Source organism: Mastigoproctus giganteus, chromosome 3 (assembly GCF_048544385.1).
Source record: "Mastigoproctus giganteus isolate SK-2022 chromosome 3, ASM4854438v1, whole genome shotgun sequence".
Lineage (NCBI taxonomy): Eukaryota > Metazoa > Arthropoda > Arachnida > Uropygi > Thelyphonidae > Mastigoproctus > Mastigoproctus giganteus.
The window spans coordinates 92,667,760-92,691,297 of NC_143577.1; the positions used below are offsets into that span (position 1 = coordinate 92,667,760).

General features: G+C 38.3%; 1 protein-coding gene across 1 annotated transcript in view; it reads left to right on the forward strand.

Annotated features, from left to right (window-relative positions):
• Window positions 1-23,538, forward strand: part of LOC150088154 (uncharacterized) — a 611,850-nt gene that overhangs the window by 106,347 nt on the left and 481,965 nt on the right. The window contains exon 10 of the mRNA XM_090369355.1: window positions 14,104-14,308. Within this exon, the coding sequence (XP_090225481.1) occupies window positions 14,104-14,308 (205 nt within the window). The remainder of the gene's footprint in view (window positions 1-14,103; window positions 14,309-23,538) is intronic.

The following is a 23,538-nucleotide window of genomic DNA, read 5'->3' on the forward strand; positions in this document are numbered from 1 at the left end:
CTACCACTGTCAGTGTAGTACCACAGAGTTGATACGTTGCTCTGGGGTTGCTGTTTCCCATGTGTAGTACTTTACATTTGTCAATGTTAAACTTCATTTGCCACCTCTCAGCCCATCTGCTCAACCTTTCCAGATCCTGTTGCAGCAGCATAGTGTCAGTAGTGTCCTTGACAACCCTGCCAACCTTTGTATCATCTGCAAACTTGGACATTAAGCTTGATATGCCATCATCAATATCATTTATAAATACAGAAAACAATAATGGACCCAACACTGAGCCCTGAGGGACTCCACTAATGACATTAGTCCACGATGAGCAGTGTCCATTGATTACCACTCTCTGTCTTCTCCCCCTCAACCACCCCCTTATCCATAGCAGCAATTTGCCTCCAATGTCACACTGCTCTAATTTGTGTAGCAGTCTTCCATGTGCAACAGTATCAAAAGCCTTTCTAAGATCCAAGTATATAATATCAAAGTTATTCCCTGCATCCAGTTCTTTTGTGACTGCATCATAATATCCAATCAAGTTGGTCAGGAAAGACTTCCCCTTAACAAAACCATGCTGTGTCTGAGCTATAACTGAAGTCTTGTCTAAATGATCCTGCAGTGCTTCTTTAACCAGTGCCTCCATTAATTTTCCTGGAACAGAAGTTAAGCTCACAGGTCTATAATTACTTGTGTCAGCCTTTGATCCTCCTTTGTGAATTGGGGTCACATTTGCACATTTCCAGTCTATGGGTACCTCCCCTGAGTCCAAGGAAGCTCTCATAATTATGGCTAAGGGTTTGCTTACTTCCTTTGCTGCCTCCTTTAATATAACTGGATAGATCCCATCCACCCCGGTGCCTTTCTTGGGTTTATCTTCAACAGTTTCTCCTCCACTTTACTCCCAGTTATTTCAAGATTCTGTAGCTTACTGCTAGAGTTGAATACACCTCTGGCATTCCCCTTGCTGAATAACTCCTCATGTGTGAATGTTGATGCAAAATATTCATTTAGTTTGTTAGCTACCTGAGCAGGATCATCAACAGTTGACCCATCAATATCAAGTGGACCAATCTGATTCATCCCCTTCCTTCTAGAGTTAACATAAGTAAAGAACTCTTTGCTGTTTTTCTTTGCATCCCATGCCACGGATTTCTCGTAATCTGCCTTTGCCTGCCTAACCTCCTTTGTAACTTGGTTGCATATCAACTTGTATCTATCATAGGCTTCTGTGTCATGTGTTAATTTGTAAGTATCCCATGCATTTTTCTTCTCTGCAATATGCCTCATTAGTTCATCTGACATTCATTTTGGCCTAAACCTTGAACAATATTTCTTAGTTGGTATGTAAAGCCTAGTAGCTTCCAAGATAAGTTCTTTGAATGCTTCCTATTTTGAATTTGCTGTTGGTAACATCATCAGTTGGTCCCACTGTATAGAATTCAAATACTGTCTCGGTCCATCGTAGTCGCCTTTACGGAAGCAGTAACCCTTCCCTTTACCCCTAATGGTAGTTACCTCTTTGAGTAAATCCCACTTCAGCACACTGTGATCACTGCCACCTAGTGGTTCGTTTATCTGCAGATTCTTAATGCATGAAGAATCACTGCTGATAATCAAATCAAGAGTATTACTCCCTCTAGTTGCCTCCCGAACATGCTGATGTAGAAAACAATCATCCAATAAATCCACAAAAGCCCTGCTAGTGTGTGAGTAACCAGCCCCCAAATTCCAGTCAATATCTGGGAAATTAAAATCTCCCATTATAAGACTCTCTGATTTACTGGCCCACTCTATTTCCCTGTACAGTTCCTTATTATACTCATCAGAGTCATTAGGCCTATAGCACACTCCTACTCTCAATTTTGATCTCCCAATGCTTATGTCACACCAAACTGACTCAACACTGCACTGTCCAGCGATGTCGACTGGCTTCACTTCCTTGGTTTTTATGTAGTTTCTTAACTAATAGCATAACTCCTCCCCATCCTGTCTATCCTTTCTGTAGACGTTGTACTCCCCAAATTGCAGTTCTGCATCCCTTATATCTGTGTGACACCACGTCTCTGATATCCCAACAATATCTGCCTTTGACGTTTTGAGCAATAACTCAAATTCATCAAATTTTCTAAACTCCTAGCATTGGTGTACACGCAAGTATACCTGCACCTGTTTCTATTCTTAGCTACCCTAACACAACCCATGTGTTTACTTGTACCGCAGTGGCTCCCAGCAGTCTCTGAAATACCATGCATCTTGTTTTCCAGGCTTCTGCTCATTCTAATAGAAGTAGTGCAAGAATCTCTTTCACCTCTGCCAGTGGCTACTGTCAATCTATTGGTCCCCCCAAGCTAGCAGTTTTCCAACCCACCTAACACTGCCTCGATAGCATCAGCAAATATTCTTGCACCCTTTCTATTTAAGTGTATCCCATCCCTGTAGAAGCAATCTCTCCTGTTAACAAGTACAGTCCAGGCTGAAAAAAATTCTACCCCTTGAGCCTTGCACAATCTTTCCAGGGCCGAATTGATCGACAAGGCTCTCATCATATACTCCCTCCTATCGTGTCTGGGCAGAATTGCAGACACTTTCAAATTCAACCCTAATTCTCGGCTTTTGTTCAACAGTGACCTGTACTTGTTAAGCAATTCTGCCGGTCTCCTACTCTTAATATTATTAGTGCCAACGTGTACAACTATATCACCATTGACAAATGTAAAGTACTACATATGGGAAACAGCAACCCCAGAGCACAGTATCAACTCTGTAGTACTACACTGACAGTAGTAGAGAATGAAAAGGACTTGGGGGTAATTGTGCCGGCAGATATGAAGTTCTCTGAGCAGTGCAGATGGACTGCAAGAGTAGCTCATGGTGTCTTATCAATGATAAACAGAGGAATTTTTCTAGCAGGGATAAGGAGGTGATTATTCCCTTGTATAAGGCAATGGTCAGGCCACACCTTGAGTACTGTATACAGGTCTGGAGGCCTCATTTCAAGAAGGATGTAGAGCTGCTGGAATGAGTACAGAGAAGGGCAACAAGATTAGTGAATGGAACAAAGGGGTGCTCTTACGAAGAAAGGCTTAAGTTTTGCAAATTACAGTGTCTGGAGACTAGGCACTGGCGAGGTGATCTCATAGAGGTGTATAAAGCCTTGAATGGTTTTAGCATGCTCAATGCTGATGAGATTCTGCCTCTTGTTCAGAATAATCACCTGAGAGGGCATAAATTCAAATTGAGGAAAGACAGATGTAGGATAGATGTGTGGAAATTTGCCTTTAGCCAGCAGGTAGTTGGTTGGTAAAACAGACTTCCATCTCTTGTTGTGGAAGTTGATAGCCTAAATAAATTTAAGGCTCAGCTGGACAGGTATTTCGAACGAACGGAGGGGTGAAGTGGAAGTTTTTTTTTTTTTTTTTTTGGCTGATGCTGCATAAGCTTGCTTTCTTGCATCATATGCCTCTACTAATGCTAATTACCAAACACAATAAACAATCATAATGAAATACATAAGTATTTTATTACGTCTATTACATAATAAAATATTGCTAATGCTTTTGCTTCTATCATAAGCAAACTTGTTTTTTGTTTGATTTTCTATCCAAACAGATGACAGCCGTTCCATCTCTTCCAATTCTTTGTGTCTTAATCTAATGGATTTTAATTACACTTTGAGTTGTTCCTGCTATCAAAGTTGTTTTTATTTTCTCTGCATTCTTTGTAATTCTTGGCTTTGCCTCATTTAGGTCTGTAGCACGTGCAGTATCACATGGTATTTCATTTCGCCCAAAGTGTTTCACAATTTCATATTTTTTTTCTCTATCGACAGAGGCAGACTGGTGATAAGCCTTACCAGAGAAACCACAGTGGGTCAGAGGCCAGTGTGATTTTGGCCATAAATGCTAGTATGAGGCCACTACAAATTTTCCCGGGTAAGAATTTTTTACCCGGTCCACCTCTGTTTATCGATATTGCTTTTCTTTTTCTCTCTGAATCTGTAGTGTCTTCACCAGGATGCTTCCTTTTCACACCTTTTAAGTATTTTACTCATTTTTAGGGAATAAAGCACAATTACAAAATGAGGAGGCAGCTTGATATACATAAACAAAGCTGTGCACATGTAGCAACTGAATAAACAACACCATAAAGGCAGAGACAACTCTGTTAACACCTCACTAGCTCACATTTTACTAAAGCACATTTCTGGGGGTTACTACCATAAACCAATAAAAACAATTTCCAGTTGTGTTCCTGCTAGTGAAATTTGTTATAAACTGGTAGTAAACTCGATCTAACTGCATTTGAGATAATACCGATAGCTGGAATTTTATGTTATTATGGTGAAATGTGTTTTCCCTTTACTGATATAAAAAACATAAATACATTTTCAGAATCTTCTCTTCATTCCTATCGTGTTGCGTCCAGTTGGGGTGATTCTGCTTCCGACTGCCAATTCTTATAACCACAAAGGCGAATCGTGAATAAGCAAATTCGGTTCGTGTTATATATCGATATCATTCCCTTATTTATAAATCATGTATGATCGAATTCGCGTAGTGTAAACACATGTTATACGAGGACTGACAGTATGCCAATTTCGCATAATCTAGCCAGAAATGTATGACATACTGATTTATTTTAACAGATATAAGCTAATTCTCTTAATTTTAGCAATCGATTCTAGCCTCAGTTTTCTTGTGCTAAACATAATCAAATATAATCATAAATAATAAACATAATCATAGGTAGAACTATGGTTCTTTTTTTTTTATGGAAACCCCAAACACGAGAGGTATTAGAACATATAGTACTTAGTACCATGCTTGGGTTGGAGGTTGAGAAGACGAGAGAAGATATTTGTTAACATTAGATTTGAACTTCTGTAAACTGTAATTTTCAGGAAAGACATAAGAAAGAAGGTTGTTCCAGAAAACGGCAGTTAAATGAATAAACGAGGAAGATGAAAAGTTAGTTCTGTGAGTTTGAAGTAGGACAGTAAATGGATGTTGGCTGGTGGTGGCACATGTTTGGACTGTATTGAAAGAGAGAGCAGGAATTATAGAAGCCAATTCAGAAGAACAGTGCCCACGGAAGTATCTGTAGAAAAGGCATGCTTTGTTATTTGTTATTTGGTTTTTAGGAGCATTAGCAACTAAGGCCATATTGCTCCGGGGATATACGGTGGTCATTCCCTGACCTTTCCGCATCCTCCGTATTTGGTGGTCACGGGCTCGAACCCCGGTCTAATCGAGAAGCATGTGCTACGCACTGCTGCTCCTGCCCACCTGGCTACGGAGGCGCCTAAAAGGCATGAAGCAGAAACAGTGTCTATGAGACAGCGAGTGGAGAGACTCTGTTAGAGAGGAGTCATTAATTAACCTAACTGCCCTCTTCTGAATGGAATCTGGAAGCCTAAGAGAGGTTTTTGGGGTATCACCCCAGATGTGGGAACAATATTCCATGGTAGGGCAGATTTGAGATTTATACAGAGTGAACAGCTGTTTGGATGAAAAGTAATGCTGAGAGTGAAGAGAAAACCAGTTTTTTAGATGCAGAGGAAGCAATATTTGTAATGTGCTTGTGCCAAGAGAGATTAGAAGTTAGGGTAATCCCCAAAAGAGATATATCAAATTGCCTAGAAATGGGAGTGTCACCAAATATAAGTATAGCAGCAGAAGAATCTTTTTTTCGAGATATAAGACAAGACTGAGTTTTAGAAGGATTGAAATCAACTAAGTTGTCTTTGTCCCACTGGAAAATTATCTGGAGATCGGCATTTAAGGAATTGGTAGCGAATATTCGAGAAGTTGAAGCTGATTGAGCAGGGCAAGGTTTCTCAAAATGGAAAGTGGAATGCAATGTGCTATCATCAGCAAAACTACGGATAGGATTTCCAGTCAATGGAAGAAAGTCATTAATATACAATAGGAAAAAAGTGGGGGAAAGAAGTGGACCTTGGGGACACCAGCATTAGTGAAGAAGTTAGAAGACAGAGAGCCATCTACCATCACCCTCAGTAAGCGATCAGAGAGAAAACTGGATAACCAATTACAAAAAAAACAGTTGGCAAACCATAAGATGGAAGCTTGTTTAGAAGACCTTTATGCCAAACATGATCAAAAGCCTTTGAGATGTCAAGAGCAACTGCTTGTGTTTCAACGAACTTTTCCATTGAATTTGTCCATAAATGGGTAACGTAAGCCAGAATATCACCAGTGGATCGTCACTGATCGAATCCATACTGGTGATCGTGGATCAGATGGAGGGTTTCTAGGTAGTTTATGAATTGGCGGTTAATTGATTTTTCCATTACTTTGGAAAGAGTAGAAGTAATTGCAATGGGATGATAATTGGATGGGAGGGATTTGTTACCCTTTTTAGGAATTGGCTGGATATGAGCAAACTTCCAAGCAGAAGGAAAAATACCTTTGGAATAAGAAAGTGAAAAAAGGCGGCAAAGAACTGGAGTTAGTTCAGGAGCCCAGGTTTTGAGAACAAGTGGAGAAATACCATCAGGACCTGGAGCTTTCTTAGCATCGAGATTCGTCAAAATCCTTCTGACATTCTTTTGACAGAAGACCACAGGGAGGCATTGAATAGAGCATGTTGGGAATGGTGGGAGGTGTTTTACCAAGATCATTAACACATGAGTTGGAATAAAAATGGTTTGCTAGGAGGTCAGCTTTATCTTTGGTTGAAGTGAGAGCAGAACCATCTGGTTTTGACAGAGGTGGGAGCAGAGATGGGCAAAAGTTGAGGCCAGTAGCTTTGGCAAGAGACCAGCATGCTCGTTTACCATTAGGGTAGGAAGCAAGTTTTCTACTCTTAGCCTGTTCAAAATCTAGTTTGGACTGATTAATAACTACTTTACAATTGTTGTGAGCTTTGGTGTAGACAGAAAATGAAACTGAAGAATTGGAAACAAGTCAATTACGATATGCAAAATTCTTCTCCTGAACAGCCTTAGCACTTTTATTGGAAAACCAAGGTATAGATAAAGGACGAGATTTTAAAGTGGAGTGTGGGATAAAGGATTCCATTCCTACAAGAATAATTTCACTGACACGATCTACGCAAACATTGACATCAGAAGATTTGAAACAGTAGTCTGACCAAGGAAAATAAATCTTGCAGGTCATCCTATTTTTCATTCTTGTAATGCCAAACAATACGAGGTTGGGAATAGCCACGAGATAAAGACTCCATTGGAGAAGAGACACTCATCAAGTTGTTATCATAGGTGCCTAAATGAACAATCATCTCGTCCAGCTGGGTCAATGTGACTAGATAACGGAAGCCAGCTGGAGTTTTGAACATTAAAATCACTAAAAAAATTACCTCACTGTTAGGGAAGTTGGACTGGAGAAAGTCAAGTTGCAAAAAGAGGAAATTGAAGAGTTCCAAGTGATTAGTGGAGTTGGGAGAATGGTAGAGACAACAGATGAATTTGACACAATGAGGTAGAGAGATTTTAAGCCAGAGAAGATTGAAAAGAGGAGATTCCAAGTTACCAAGTCTCTGACAGGGAATATTGGAATGGACATATGCACAAGTTCCACCTTTCAGGCAAAAGGAATCATACAGCAAATAATTTGGGCAACTGAGATGAGCAGTAGTTGAATCAACCGATAACTGAGATTCTGTCAGAAAAAGTACATGGGGTTTGGCAGACTGCAAGGGGAAATGGACATTGTTGAGATTAGAATTGAGACCACATATATTTGTGAAATGAACTAGGAAGGGTTTGGGAGGTTTAGATCTTTTTGCAAATAAGCTTACTCTATTAGTTTGACAATTCATGGTGTATTCAATAGAAAGAAAAAAGTAGGGGAACATGCTGTATGAAGTAATGAAATTTTTGGATATGGCATACACATGGTAAGAATATACCCAGATCCTTGACATAATGTGGCCTCGACAATTACCCCTCGTACACACTACTCAGACTCCCTCCTGTCACTATCTGGTAGAGTAGATGTAGCAAGATTATACATTAGCTGATCCGGAAGCCTCCTAAAGAGTTACCAATAGGTTCGGTCTTGTGTACTAACTAGTGGCTGGCTTGCAAACACCGTTTTAGAGCTGTACCCTCAAAATGTAAGGAAGTCTGGATCTCGCCATGATGTCCATCATAATCTCAAACGTCATCAGTCATATCATACTGCATGATGGAAGAGATAGGGAAGGGTTGACCGGAACTTATCTCTGGAGACTAAACGTGGGTTCCACCACTTCAAGCCTCCAATAAGCAAAGTGGTAGTATTGCACTGGTTGATGAGAGTCATCTACCACCTAGTATTGCCTGGTAACACAGAGGGGGCAGCATTCCTCCATGTGGTGTTGGCGCGACACCTTGACCCTTGCTTACATTGGTTCACACCTGGGTGGTCAACCACAGTGTGCTTGTGCATGGAGGTTATACCCAGGATTACTAACAGTCCCACCATCATGAATTTGCAAGCAGAGGATTTGGCTGTCACAGACCATCCGGACCTTGCCGAAATTGGGTCCACTTGACTTGAATTTCACCCGAATATCAGTTCTATCAGCTTTTAGACTCCCAGTTAGCAAGTACAACTTGTTTGGCATATCTTGGAGAATGTCTTAGAGTCCTCTTAGGTTCAAATTCCGATGCAACAATTTACAATTTGAAGAGAGCACACTTACCGTTTCTGGTGAGGAATTTTTGTAGGCTGTTTCCAAGGTTTTCCATGTATTAACTGATCATGACATGTTCTTAGAGTTGTAAATGTATCCTCCAAACATAAAAAGCACCTCAAGAGTAGGAGGGTATGGCCCACAACCTTTTTTTTAACATATGCCAAATTTAATGAAGGAATTTTCATAGGACCCAAAATTAGGATACTCCTGAAAGACAATGTGTTTGAAACCCAGTTAAAGGAGGATGAATTGGCAGCTTGGCAATCATTTAAGGTGGTAGTACATGGTTTTTTGGGTAATAGGAAAGAAGAAAATTATGATATGTTGGTGTCTAATTTACTGGACTGCTACAAAAACATGGGCTGTCGAATGTCATTGAAAATTCATTTTCTTCATTCCCATCTCAAATTTTTCCCCAAAAATCTGGGAGATGTGAGTAATGAACAAGGAGAGTGGTTTCATCAAGATATTTCCATTATGGAAAAGTGGTACCAAAGTCGCTGGGATTATGTAATGATTGGGGATTACTGTTGATTCCTTGTGAAGGAGCATAAGCAGGAATACAAGATAAAATCCCTTAGTAGCAAACATTTTTAAGGACAATTACAGGCGTGCTGATTATATATTATTAAAATCTAACTATTTCGCTATGATTTGTGATATTTTTTCCGAAGTTAAAGGAGTTATAAAGAACATATAATATGTTTTTACACTTGTATTGCAAACTTGAATAATACGTATATAACCCTTTATTTTAACATTAAATATTTGTAGATATTTTGATGCAGACATGATGGTGATTTTTGGAATCAACATGTTTATTTCCTCTCGAATCACATATTTTTATTGTGAAGGTATGATAAAAAATAATTTTTTTGGGTAGTTTTATTAGTTTCTAACTATTAATCATTTGATTCATTCAATTATACTCCCCTCATTCTAATGATTAGTACACTCACAAATGGCCTGGATAATGGCCCAACAACGATATATTGCAATCATTGTCAGGCCATTTTCATTTGTAACATGTTGTTATCACTGCATAAAACGGCCAAAATTTTTGGGAGTCACTGGGTCAGTTATAGCCAGTTTGCTCCTGTAGTTACTAACTACTGGGCATAATAAATTCATTCAATTACTGTTAAATCATTCAGTTATGCTCAAATAATTTGAATTATTAGTTGTAGTAGATTTATTTTGTCATCATCTTAGTATTAGCAAATGATGTGCTGACCGGGCTAGCCAGGTGGGTAAAGTGCCTGCCTGGCAACCCAAAGGTCGCGGGTTCGAATCCCACCTCGGGCTTGGATCAAAGTACTGCAAAAACCTTGGGAGGTGCATTATGGCTACAGAAGCCGATGCGCCAACAACTACAAAAAAAAAATAAAAAAAAAGCAAATGATGTAAGAAAGGAAGCTTATACAGTATCAGCAAAAAAAAAAAAAAAAACCCTTCCCACATCACCTGTTTCTTCCATCCAACAATTTTTCTAGTTTTTCCTTGAATTTATTCAAACTGCCAACATTCACAACAGATGGAAGTTTGTTCCAACAATCAACTGCCAACTAGCTGAAGGCAAACTTCCACACATCTATTATGCAACCATGCTTCTCAAATTGAATTTATGCCCCCTGATATGTGTAGTCTGAGTAAGAGGAAGAGTGCCATCAGCACTGCACTTACTGAATCCATTTAAAGCTTTAAACATCTTGATCAGGTCATCTTGCAGGTGTCTAGTCTCAAGATGCTGCAATTTGAAGAGCTGAAACCTTTCTTGGTAAGCGCACCTCTTTGTTTCCATTTGCCAATCTTGTTGTTAAATCTACTCCAGATCTGTATGCAGTACTCAAGGTATGGTCTAACCATTGCCTTATTTTGTTGTTGTTATTTTGGTTTTTAGGAGCATTAGCAACTAAGGCCATATTGCTTCGGGAATATGCGGTGGTCATTCCCTGACCTTTCTGCATCCTCTGTATTTGGTGCTGACGGGCTCAAACCCCAGTCTAACCATTGCCTTATATAATAGAATAGTCACCTCCTTATCCCTGCTAACAAAATTCTTGTATATCATAGACAAAATCCCATGTGGTCTCCTGGCAGCCTTTCTGCACTGCTCAGAGAATTTCATATCTAACTGCACAATTTCCTCAGGTCTTTTCATCTTCCTCTGCCCTGTGTGTTGTACCACACAGTTTGTACATTAATCTGGGATTATTTCTATACACATTCCATATCTTGCATTTATCAATGTTAAACTTCAACCACCATTTCTCAGCCCATTCACCTAACTAGTTTAGATCTTGTTGCAGCAGCTTACCCTGACTAGTCTCATTAACTACCCTGCCAACCTTTGTATCATCTGCAGACTTAGACAATAAGCCTGATATACCTTCATCAATATCATTAATTAACCACAGGGGCTCACATCTGGTGAGTATGGGCTTGGCACACCCAGGGTCCTGAGCTGGATATCATCATTCTTCTCTTTCTTGGTGATTTCCTTTTGCTTTTCTTTCTCTCTCAGGGTAACTAACTCAGAATTTTTTTTTTTTTTTTTTGGCTGGTGCAGCATAAGCCTCAGGCTTCCTTGTACCATATGGATGATGATGGTGATAATAATAATAATCGGACACAATGGTCCAGTGGTTACGACACTGGACTACCAGTCTGATGGACCTGGGTTCGAATACTACCTTGGTGGAAGCGAATGCGGCTCCATCATGCTGGGAGACTGGTATAATAATAGTAATAAATTAGAATAATAATAATAAATAATTTAATAGTAATAAAAATTAATAAAATCGATAAACATCGTGAAAGTTGCTCCAAGGGACCTACCTACCCCAAGGTCGGAGTGGCGGCTAAGGCAGATTGTGGTGCCATCTAGCGTCACTCACGAGAACTACCACTGGACATAAGCCGGGGCTAAATAGGTAAATCTTCCAATAATGGATGATGTCGCAGAGAAATAATCATACTGCATTGAGTGTGGCGCAGGATAAAGTCACTCGTGTTCAGGCCTTAGGCAGAGGGGCCGGTTCAAAAAATCAGAGATAGTCTCCCGAGGAAGATAGTGGAGCAAGTGGCGCTGTCCCCATATGGCCACCACAAGAGAAGGGCAAGACCATCCAACCCCACCAACTGGAAGTGCTTCCTGAGCAACTGTGCTAGTGACCACCAAGGAAGGGAGAAAACTCCAACGCATGAAGTGGAGCATCGAAATGAATACGTACATTATGCAAGCATACTACGAAATAACGAAGCTGGAGACCGATATGACAAATTACAGGACAAATTACAAGTTAAAGGACAAATTACAAATTAAATTACAAATTACAAAAGACTACATACCAAGTGGCTGGAATGATTCCAGGATATTCAGGTCACCGAACAGCGAATAGCGGACCAGAGAAGGACCATCATCACGAACAACCTAATAGCCCCTGCAATCTTGGAAAAAATCAAGCAGGACGTGAGTGATCAATTACAAAGGATAAAGAATATGGAACCAGAGGAGGAAGAACATACCACCGCAGAACCAGAGGAAGAAGAGCAAGAGGAAATACAACCTGCAGCAGCTGAAGTGGAAACAGACAAGGTCGTGATATCCAGAATAGAGGACAAGTGGAAGAAGGCCCTAACAGAATTCGAAGGAATGGACCCCACAAAGACTCACGTGATACCGAAGCAGAGGCCGAATAGAACCTTGTGGAGAGTCACAGACCACCTGAATCGGGCACATAATACTGCATTACGGACAGCAATGGTGCAACACTGGAGGCCATCCACACAGCCGTGTATTGTGCTGTGGTAGCAGCCACGAGGATTAATGGAAGAGAAGCAAGAGACCAGCAGCAGAATAACCGAAAAAAGAAGGAACCAGCAGCTTGGGAAAGAAGACAGCAGAAAATAGAAGAATTAAGAGTTAAGATAGGCCAATTGACCCAGTACCAATGGGGCAATAGGAGTAAGAAATTAATTGGAAAAGTGAAGAGCATCCTCAAGAGAGACAGCATCCACAGCAATAGGAGAGTACTTGTGCACATTGAAGCAGAACCTCCTTGCACTCAGCAAGAGACTACGCCGATACAAAGAGAGCTCCCAGAGGAAAATAAACAACCGAATCTTCGATGAGGACCAAAGAAGCTTCTACAGGAATCTTGGATAAGATGGGAAACAATGGAACGGACCACTCGAGAAGAAGATGATTGAGGATATCTGGGGAAACATATGGAGCAGAGAAGTAAAACATAACAGCCGAGCCACCTGGATAGAACTAGAACATAAGAAAACTAATGACGTACAAGAAATGAGAGGGTGGGAGATTCGGGAAGAAGAAGTAAACAGACAATCAAATCTCTCACAACTGGCAAACTCCAGAAATTGGAGAAAGCAATATAAGGCCATGACAACTGGATGCACCATTGGTATTTGGCAGGCTGGAGGCAGAGGTGGTGTGGTTTGGAGATGTTTTCATAGCATTTCCTGGGTCCTCTGTTCAACATTAATCAACGGTTTGATGGGAATACTTACTACCTTACTACCACTGCCAACCAGTACACCCCTTCATGATGATAGTATATCCAGACAACTCTGTCTTCTATCAACAAGGCAATGTGCCATGCCACAAGGCCTGGCAGGTTGCTAACTGGCTTAAGGAATGTGACAATAAATTCACTCTCCTCCTGCAGCTTCCCGCCTCAATGTATAGCCTGATGTAATGTTTAATTGTTTGATGGCATTAATCAGTTCTGTTAAATCTACTTTACATAATTTTATGTTACATTACATAACTTTACTTGTTTTCACTTCATATATTTGAACTAATTTGGTCCAAGTTTTGATTTATCACATATATATATATGTATATATATATGTATATATTACTAAAAAAAACAGAGTGAAATGAATAGCACTACACTCAGTTTTTTTATTATTATTATTAAACCATATGTTTCAGCCCTACTGAGGATTCACAACAGTGGACATAACCAGCAGAGCTAAAATTACGTAACAGACACATATATATAAATTTTACAAAATATCCAATTATGACTTAAGTTAAATGGAACAGCAAAGACAAAGGCATTGCTAGGTAGGAGAGGTTCCCCCCACTTAGAAATAGCACTAATGTCTCATTTCAGATATAAGTAATTGCCAATTTTCTTCATTATGTTTCATCAACTCCTCCACCAAATATCTCTGTCAATGTATCTACTTCTGAAATGTGTGCAGATCCCTACAATTTCTGGAAATTCATGCTTAGTGTCCATTAAACTTCAGTTTCTCCTTCTTATTCTCTACTTGCCCACCTTTTTTATATTTTTCAGAAGTACTTTTGCATAATTGTTTCATTATGTAACTTTTTTTAAAATTAACATTGTATTGTTTCTTGAATTCTGATCTCTTTATTTAGGCATTTTTTTTTTTTTTTTTTTTTTTTTTTTACAGGTGGTAGACATGGATCTGGCTCCTGAAAAAGATTATGTTCTTATTCGAGATGGAACGTCACCCTCTGCACCTCTACTAGCAAGGATGACAGGTAGCATAGCAAATAACCAACGTTTTGTCATAAGCACAAAGAATCAGGTCTATCTTTATCTCCAAAGTAGTCTTGGGGATAGTCGCAAAGGTTTTGCAATCAGATTTAGAGCAGGTAAGTTAATGAAAATCACTGTGACAAAAAATTTTTTGATTTGCCTAGCCCTACATTGGTTGTAAGAGGCCTGACAGGTCCCTAATAGAAAGAATCATTGCAAAAAAAAAAAAGACTGGTTGAAAGTTAATTACTGAAACTCTTCTGCCTTTCTGCTATCCAGACAGTTTCATTGGAGTAGTTTTTGAAGTTGAATTTTACAGTTTTCACAAGGTAATTGTTAAAAGTGTTTGTCGGATACCATATGACCATTTAATAGTCGTGCTGTACCTCACAGGTGCGTCCCAAATATTTTTTAAAAAAATCTGTGTGTGCATGTGAATAAATTTGTGAATCCAATTTATTGCTAAAAAAAATAAAAAAACTGCATTAGAAATGAATGCAATCCATTAACAAAAGATCAGAAACTGTTATACAACAAGCAAAATTTTTAAAAAAATTGAATCTTTTTCCAGAATTTAAAAAGAAATTTGGGCACTTGTAAGGTGCAATGTAACTGTAATTGTTATGATTAGAGTTGTGGCCATTTCTGATTTAACATTACTGAAAACAGGTCACTTTTATTAAAAATTTAGCTCTATTCAATCATGAAATTTAATTGTCATGTTTCATCTTAGATTTTAATGTTATTATCCCTTAAACAGTCCTTAATAGGCAGTAAAAATGACTACATCATTATTTGTGTAAGCTATCCATTAAGTTTGCCCTCATTCACTTATTCTCATTTGGCTCTTTTTTGTGTTAAGTGGTGCCTCCTTATGTTGTAGTAGAAAGAATACTACAATTTATCACATCATTATGTTTCAAAAATGTAGGGCTATCTATCATTGACAAAATTGAAATCATTGAAAAATAATGCGTTTTTGGTACCAAATGTGAATTAGCAAAATCAACAAGTATGAATCAGCAAAATTAATCAACAATCAACAATAGTCAGTTAGTTTGGAACTGCCCTAACTAATTTGCGATTAGCTGACAAACCCCAACTGATGGGTTTGTCAGCTAATCCCTTTGATTTTACATTTTAAGGATGATTTTGAATTTTATAATTTCAGGAATTAAGCCCTGATCACTTTATTTCCTATGTATTCCATTTTAAACAGACAGTGGGAGCACATTTATTTACATACAGGATGTTTCAAAATTATGTGCAAAAAACTCTAGCATGTATTATATGGTTCAAAAATAGGAAAAAAAAAGCCATACAAATGTGTCTAATTCTGAATTGTTATGAAACTAAAGCTGTCTGAATTTTAAAAAAATGGCTATGGAATTTTCAATGGAAAAAATAATAAAGAAAAAAAAAGCAAATACATACTTAGTAAAACATTTATACATACTAAGTATGTGTTAGCTTATTCTTTATTGTTTACCATTAAAGATTCAGTATTACTCATTTTTAAAAATTCAAAAATTTAAACATTTAAAAATTCAACCACAGTTCCCTAACCAACTGAACATATTTCTATGATTTTTCTTTCTTATTTTGGACCCTAGAGAATACAGCCAAGAATTTTATGTGCATACTTTTGAAACAGAAATATCTCTGCATCAGATCTGTCTTCCTTGAAACACCTTATATACACCATTAAAAGTCTAAACCCACATTTTTAATTATGAAGAATTCATATTGCTCACGTTCTTTCAGGATTATACTTAGTACACTGCTCATCACTGAAATTGCTCCACCTATGAAGAATGAATAGCATTACCTGAACCATTGCATGCATAACTGTGATGTATATATAAGCAATTAGCATATCAAATTGATTGCAGTAGGGCATTCATTAATGTGTCAATGTGTCTGTTACTGTCCTGACTGTATCTGAAGTTATGAAAACATGTGTTAACATAAGCAGGCATGTAGAAGTGTCTGTTAAAGACGACAAATGTCATTATGTACAGCTGGTGGACTTTAAAAGGAGTTGTGTCATTGGATTGTCAGAAGCTGGAGGGTTAATATGGAAAATTGCAGTTCATGCAAATTGTAATACCAAATGGTTAGAAAATGTTGGCAAACATGGGTACAATGGGTTCTCAGCAACAAGCAACACATCATTGTCTTGTGGCATTAGACAAACACCAGAATGGAAGGACTGAGGGATCTGCCAACCAGCAACAGGAAACAAATTTGTTACATTCTACTGGATTTCCAACATCATAACACTATCCCAGTCTGTTCCTGTGTCAGGGTGCATGATTAACAGATGATTATGAAAAGTAGGATTACGTTCTCCCTATCTGGTCTCATTTGTTTTTGTCTCCATTACATCATCATCATCTGCAGTAATGCAGGGAGAAAGCTGCTTGGTGACAAGAATGACATCATGTTGATACCATTTCATGATCCATCTAGATTTAATGATGAATCACTCTGCTCTTTGGGATCCAGTGATGGCCATAAGTTCATATGGAGACTTTCTGAGAACAGAGATAATCCAGCCTCATTACATCTGTTCACTTCAATAAACACTTCAATCAGGTCAGCATGTAGATGTTTAGTTTCCAGATGCTGCAATCAATCTACAAAACCCCCAGTCTTTTTAGTATTCATGTCCTTCTGTGCCCTCAACTCATCTTGTTGTCATCCCTGCATCAGATCTGTCTTCACTGAAATCAGATTTCCAAACCTCTGTGCACTAGACAGAATCACATGCTATTCTAGCAGCCTGACTGCAATGCAAAGAGAACTTCATGTTGGACTATGCAATTAAATTCCTCCCCCACCCAGCATGGTCTTTGTCAGTATCAACTACTTTGAGTTTGATGCTATCCAAATATTGTTATTTTGGGCTTATTACTACCCAAATACAGCACCTTTGATTTATTAATTGTATCTCTTTGTTGCCATTTTTCCAACCTACTGCCCATCTACATCTTGTTGAAGTAGCATACCCCTGATTAATGCAGCAAGCACCCTACCTTGCTTGTATCATCAGCAAATCTAGATATTAAACTTGACATACTCACATCAATATCATTAATCCTGAACCAGGTATGCAGGGTATTTGAGAATCCACATGATTTCAGTGATGTTCTGCTCTTCGTCTACTCGGTCCATGCAGCTGAAACTCCCAACATCTTTCAACAGAAGTGGTTTCCTTGATTTCTCCATTGAAAATTCTAGAAGTCTTTGTTAGCTATCTCATAAACAGGAAAAATGCATAATCAGATTACGTATATTTTTGATAATTATATGCACATGCTGAAAAAAACAAGAATTTCAAAGTGTCATCTCTCACATCCAGTTGTTGAAATATGCTGGCTTACATTTTATGGTGGTACCTCCAATCATAATATGCCCTGAGTTCATGCCATGGAAGAGTTTTCTGGCATACAATTGTTGAAGTATGGTTTTTTTGATTTACATTTTACTTGCCTAAATAAGGGAGATGATAAAAGGTGCATAAAATGCATGTTAAAAGTTCCTCAGAGAGGATTTTTTTTTAAAAATAATTAAAAATATAAATTTTTAATGTAAAAAATGGATTTTTCTCAGGTTAAAAAAGTTGGCATCAAAAAGGGAACAATTTTGAATTATTCCTTACTAATTTTTAAGATTCTGAAGGGGTTAACTTTTTCTAAGTATGTATGATTCTCAAAAAATACTGGCATACCTGGTTAAGGGTTAAAAATTTATTAGATACAATAAGGTGCACAAGCATTGAATTCTGTGGACTTCAATGTGGAATGCATTGAATTCTCCACTCATAACATTAGTTTGTGAAGACCAGTGGTCATGTAAACCTACTCTGTCTCATAAACCCTAACCATCCCTTTATCTATAGTAGTAGTAGCTTGCTTCTAATGCTATACTGCTCCAATTTATACATTCATATAGAACAAGAACAACAGATTTACTGAAATCTAAGTATTATTTATAAATATACGGTATTATAATATATTATATACAGAAAATTTAGCATTAGTAAAGGCATATGATAGAAGAAAGCAAGCTTATACAGCAGCAGCCAAAAAAAAAAACCTTCTCATTTCACCCATCCACTCGCTCCAAATGTTTGTCTAGTTCTGCCTTGAATCTAATTAAGTTATCAACTTCTACAACGACAATTGGAAGTTTGTTCCAGCAATCAACCACCTGCTGGCTAAAGGCAAACTTCCACACATCTATCCTACAACTGTCTTTCCTCAATTTGAATTTATGCCCTCTCAGGCGATTATTCTGAGCAACAGGAAGAATCCCATTAGAATTTCAAAATTGAGCATGCTCAAACCATTCAAGGCCTTATACACCTCAATCAGATCATCTCGCAGGTCCCTAGTCTCCAGACACTGTAATTTGCAAAACTTAAGCCTTTCTTCGCAAGAGAAACCCTTTGTTCCATCCACTAATCTTGTTATCCTTCTCTGTACTCATTCCAGCAGTTCTGCATCCTTCTTATAATGAAACCTCCAGACCTGTATACAGTACTCAAGGTGTGAGCTTACCATTGCCTTATACAAGGGGATAATCACCTCCTTATCCTTGCTAGAAAAATTCGTGTATATCTTTGACAAGACACATTGAGCTACTCTTGCAGACTGTCTGCACTGCACAGAAAACTTCATATCTGCCTGCACAATTACCCCCAGGTTCTTTTCATTCTCTGCCACTGACAGTGTAGTACTACAGAGTTGATACGTTACTCTGGGGTTACTGCTTCCCATATGTAGTACTTTACATTTGTCAGTGTTTAAACTTCATTTGCCACCTCTTAGCCCATGTGCTCAACTTTTCTAGATTGCAGAAGTATACTGCCATTAGTGTCATTAAACAAAAAAACAACAAACAATTACAAAAAACAACAATGAACCCAACACCGAACCCTGGGGGACTCTACTAATAACATTAGTCTACAAAGAGCAGTGTCCATTGATTACCACTCTCTGTCTTCTCCCACTCAATAGCAGCAATTTGCCTCCAATGCCACACTGCTCCAATTTGTTCAGCAATCTTCCATGTGCAACAGTATCAAAAGCCTTTCTAAGATCCAAATATATGATATCAAAATAATTATTCTTTGCTTCCAGTTCCTTTGTGACTACATCATAGTATCCAATCAAATAGTCAGACAAGGCTTCCCCTTAACAAACCCATGCTGTGTCCGAGCTATAACTGAAGTCTTGTCTAGATGATCGTGCAGTGATTCTTTAACCAGTGCCTCCATTAATTTCCCTGTAACAGAAGTTAAACTAACAGGTCTGTAATTACTTGTGTTGCTCTTTGAACCTCCTTTGTGAATTGGGGTCACATTTGCACATTTCCAGTCGATGGGTACCTCCACTGAGTCTAAGGAATCTATCATAATTATGGCTAAGACTTTGCTTACTTCCTTTGCTGCCTCCTTTAATATAACTGGATTGATCCCACCCACCCACCCCAGGTGCCTTTCTTATGTTTATCTTCAACAATTTCTCCTCCATTTTGCTTTCAGTTATTACAAAATCATCTAGCTCACTGCCAGAGTTTAATGCACCTCTGGAATTCCTCTTCCTCAATAACTTCTCATGTATGATTGTAGATCAAAATACTCATTTAGTTTGTTAGCTACCTGAGCAGAATCATAAACAGTTGAACCATCGATATCAAGTGGACCAATCTGATTCATCCCCTTCCTTCTAGATTTTACACAAGTAAATAACTCTTTGCTGTTTTTCTTTGCATCCTTTGCCAAAGATTTCTCGTAATCTGTCTTTGCCTGCCTAACCTCCTTGGTTACAGACCAGCTTATATCTATCCTAGGCTTCTGTGTAACCTGTTAATTTATATTACCCCAGGGACTCACATCTGGTGAGTATTGGCCAGGGTCCTGAGCTGGATATCATCATTCTTATCTTTCTTGGTGATTCCCCCCTCTCTCTCTCTCTCTCTCTCTCTCTCTCTCTCTCTCTCTCTCAGGGTAACTCGGGTATTTTTTTTTTTGGCTAGTGCAGCATAAGCCTCAGGCTTCCTTGCACCATATAGCTAATGATAATAATAATAATATGTATCCCATGCATTTTTCTTCTCTGCCACATATCTAATTGGCTCATCTGACATCCATTTAAATCTAAACTTTGAACAATATTTTTTCCATTTTAACACTCCTGGTTATAGCACTACCCTTCTTTTACTGCCCTCTTCTTCTTCTTCTTCGTCTGTTTGTTGTTGTTTGGTTTTTAGGAGCATTAGCAACTAAGGCCATATTGCTCCGGAAGAAATACGTGGTGGTCATTCCCTGACCTTTCCGCATCCTCCGTATTTTTGGTGACGGGCTCGAATCCCGGTCTAATCAAGAAGCGTGTGCTATGCACTGCTGCTCCTTCCCATCTGGCTACGGATGTGCCTTCTTCTTCTGGTCTCATGATCAATCCTCTGAAAGGCCATGCATATTTAAAAGTCTGTAGTGCTCCCAGGATATAACCCTTCTTCCTCTTGAGTTTTGATTTTGGGAAAGGGACAGTAGAGACTATTAGAAATAAGTTAAAAAAAAAAGCTAAAATAAGTGTGCAAATGTTATAGTGCAGTTTATTCACTTCATAGAGACCATTTCTCATACAGTTTCTTTGCTTCACAGAAATCATTTCTTGTGTGGTTTGTTGACTTCATAGAAATAATTTCTAGTGTAGCTGGCATTTCTTTATTTCATAAAGAAATGCACTGATTTAAAGTACTGAATGGCTGCTCTGCCCATTTATCAATGCATTTGAACACTTTTTTTAAACTTTTTAAAATATTTGTCTGTTTTTCTTGATGATATGGTATGTATTGTCTTTTATTATTATTATTAGGCATATGGTGCAAGGAAGCCTGAGGCTTTTGCTGCACCAGTCAAAAAAAAATTTCTGAGTTACCCGGAGAGAGAGAGAGAGAGAGAGAGAGAGAGAGAGAGAGAGAATCACCAAGAAAGAGAAGATATTTAGCGCAGAACCCTGGGTGTGCCAAGCCCATACTTGCCAGATGTGAGCCCCTATGTGTTGGTATCCATAAATTTAATTAGTGTCAGCATTATTATTATTGCACAATATGGCCTAAGTAGCCATTGCACTTAAAGCCCCATCATCAACAACATTATTATTATGTTTAATACATTTTATCATGTTTATAATTTTCAAAATATATCTAATTTAATTTAATAAAATTTACTTTTTTTTTCATTCTTATTAATAGAATAGGAAATAGGTTGAAGGTAACAACAATAAAAGCAATTAAGTAAATTAAGTGATTTTTCAGATTTTTCATGCAACATATAAACCATTGCTTTATATACAACAACAAAAAATCCTGAAGAATCATTGTTATCTAACAGAATGTTAGATAACAAATATGAAAATTAGGCCCCAATAGGGGTGGGGGAAATCTTGTTTATAGAGCACTATAAACAAGGTTCTATGAAAGAATGCTATAATGTGAGTTAGCATTAGTATTAGCATTAGTTGAGGCATACAATGCAAGAAAGCAAGCTTATACAGCATCAGCCAAAAAAAAAACAAAAAAAAAATCCCTCCATTTCACTCATCCGTTCACTTCAAATCCTGTCTAGCTTAGCCTTAAATTTATTAAAGCTATCAACTTCCACAACAAGAGATGGAAGTCTGTTCCAGCAATCACCTACCTGCTGGCTAAAGGCAAATTTCCACACATCTGTTCTACAACTGTCTTTCCTCAATTTGAATTTATGCCCCCTTAGGTTCATAGTCTGAGCAAGAGGAAGAATCCCATCAGCACCGAGCTTGCTCAACCCGTTCAAAGTTCAAATTTCTGAACAAATTATTACCAATGGTTATGAAGCTCTGTTTAGTTAGTCAAGGCCTTTGGTTTAAGGGGTAGTTCATTTATATATATCAAATAGGTAGCTGTCTCAGCAAAATTTGAGGCTAAAAATCAAGTTATCCTAAAATGAGAAAGGTTAAAAAAAATGCAAATAAAATATGATAATTTCATTGAATTTCTATACTCATATGAAGTGAATGTGAAATGTAATTATATTCTGTGCATTTTTGAAAATTTGTTAAAATCACATTAACATTAGTAGAGGCATATGATGCAAGAAAGCAAGCTTATACAGCATCAGCCAAAAAATTCCCATTTCATCCATCCATTCTCTCCAAAGGTTTCTCCACTTCTTCTTTGAATTTATTTAAACCATCAACTTCCCCAATGACTTTAAACTATCAACTACCTGCTGGCTAAACACAAATTTTCCACACATCTATTCGACAGCTATCTTTCCCTAATTTTAGTTTATGCCCTCTGTTTTTTAATCTGAGCAAGAGGAAAGATCCCATCAGCATTGAGCTTGCTCAATCCATTCATGACCTTATACACCTTAATCAGATCACCTTGCATGTGCCTAGCCTCCAGCTGCTGCAATTTGCAGAACTTAAGCCTTTCTTGGTAAGAGGACCCCTTTTTTCCCTCACCAATCTTGTTGCCCTTCTGTAAAATGAGGCTTCCAGACTTGCATGCGGTACTGAAAGTGTGGCCTGACCATTGCCTTATACAAGGGGATAATCACCTCCTTATCCCTGCTAGAAAAATTTCTGTATATCATTGACAAGAACCCATAACCTGCTCTGGCAGCCTGTCTGCATTCCTGAGAAAACTTTATATATGACTGCACAATTATCCCCAGGTCTCTTTCGTTATCCACTATTCGTTATCCACTATTTTCGTTATCCACATAGTTGATACATTGCTCTGGGGTTACTGCTACCCATATGCAGTATTTTGAATTTGTCAATGTTAAACTTCAATTGCCATGTCTCAGCCCATCTTTTCTAGATCCTGTTGCAGTACATTATAGTCATTAACAACCCTGCTAACCTTTGTATCTGCAAACTTTGACATTAAGCTTTATATATCTTCATCAATATCATTGATTTTTTTTTTTTTTTGTCCTTACCTTTTCCCATTTTATATATATATATGGGGTCAGCGTTTTTATTGTTTTGGCATGAAATTTTTACGGCCGGATGCCCTTCCTAATGCCAACCCTTACCCTTTATCTGGTCTGGGAATATGCGGTGGTCATTCCCTGACCTTCCGTATTTGGTGGTCACGGGCTCGAACCCCGGTCTAATCAAGAAGCGTGTGCTACACACTACTGCTCCTGTCCACCTGGCTATGGAGGCGCCTCATCAATATCATTGATAAATATACAAAACAACAGTATGCCCAACACCGAACCCTGCGGGACACCACTAATAACATTAGTCCACAAACAGCAGTGTTCATTGATTTCCATTCT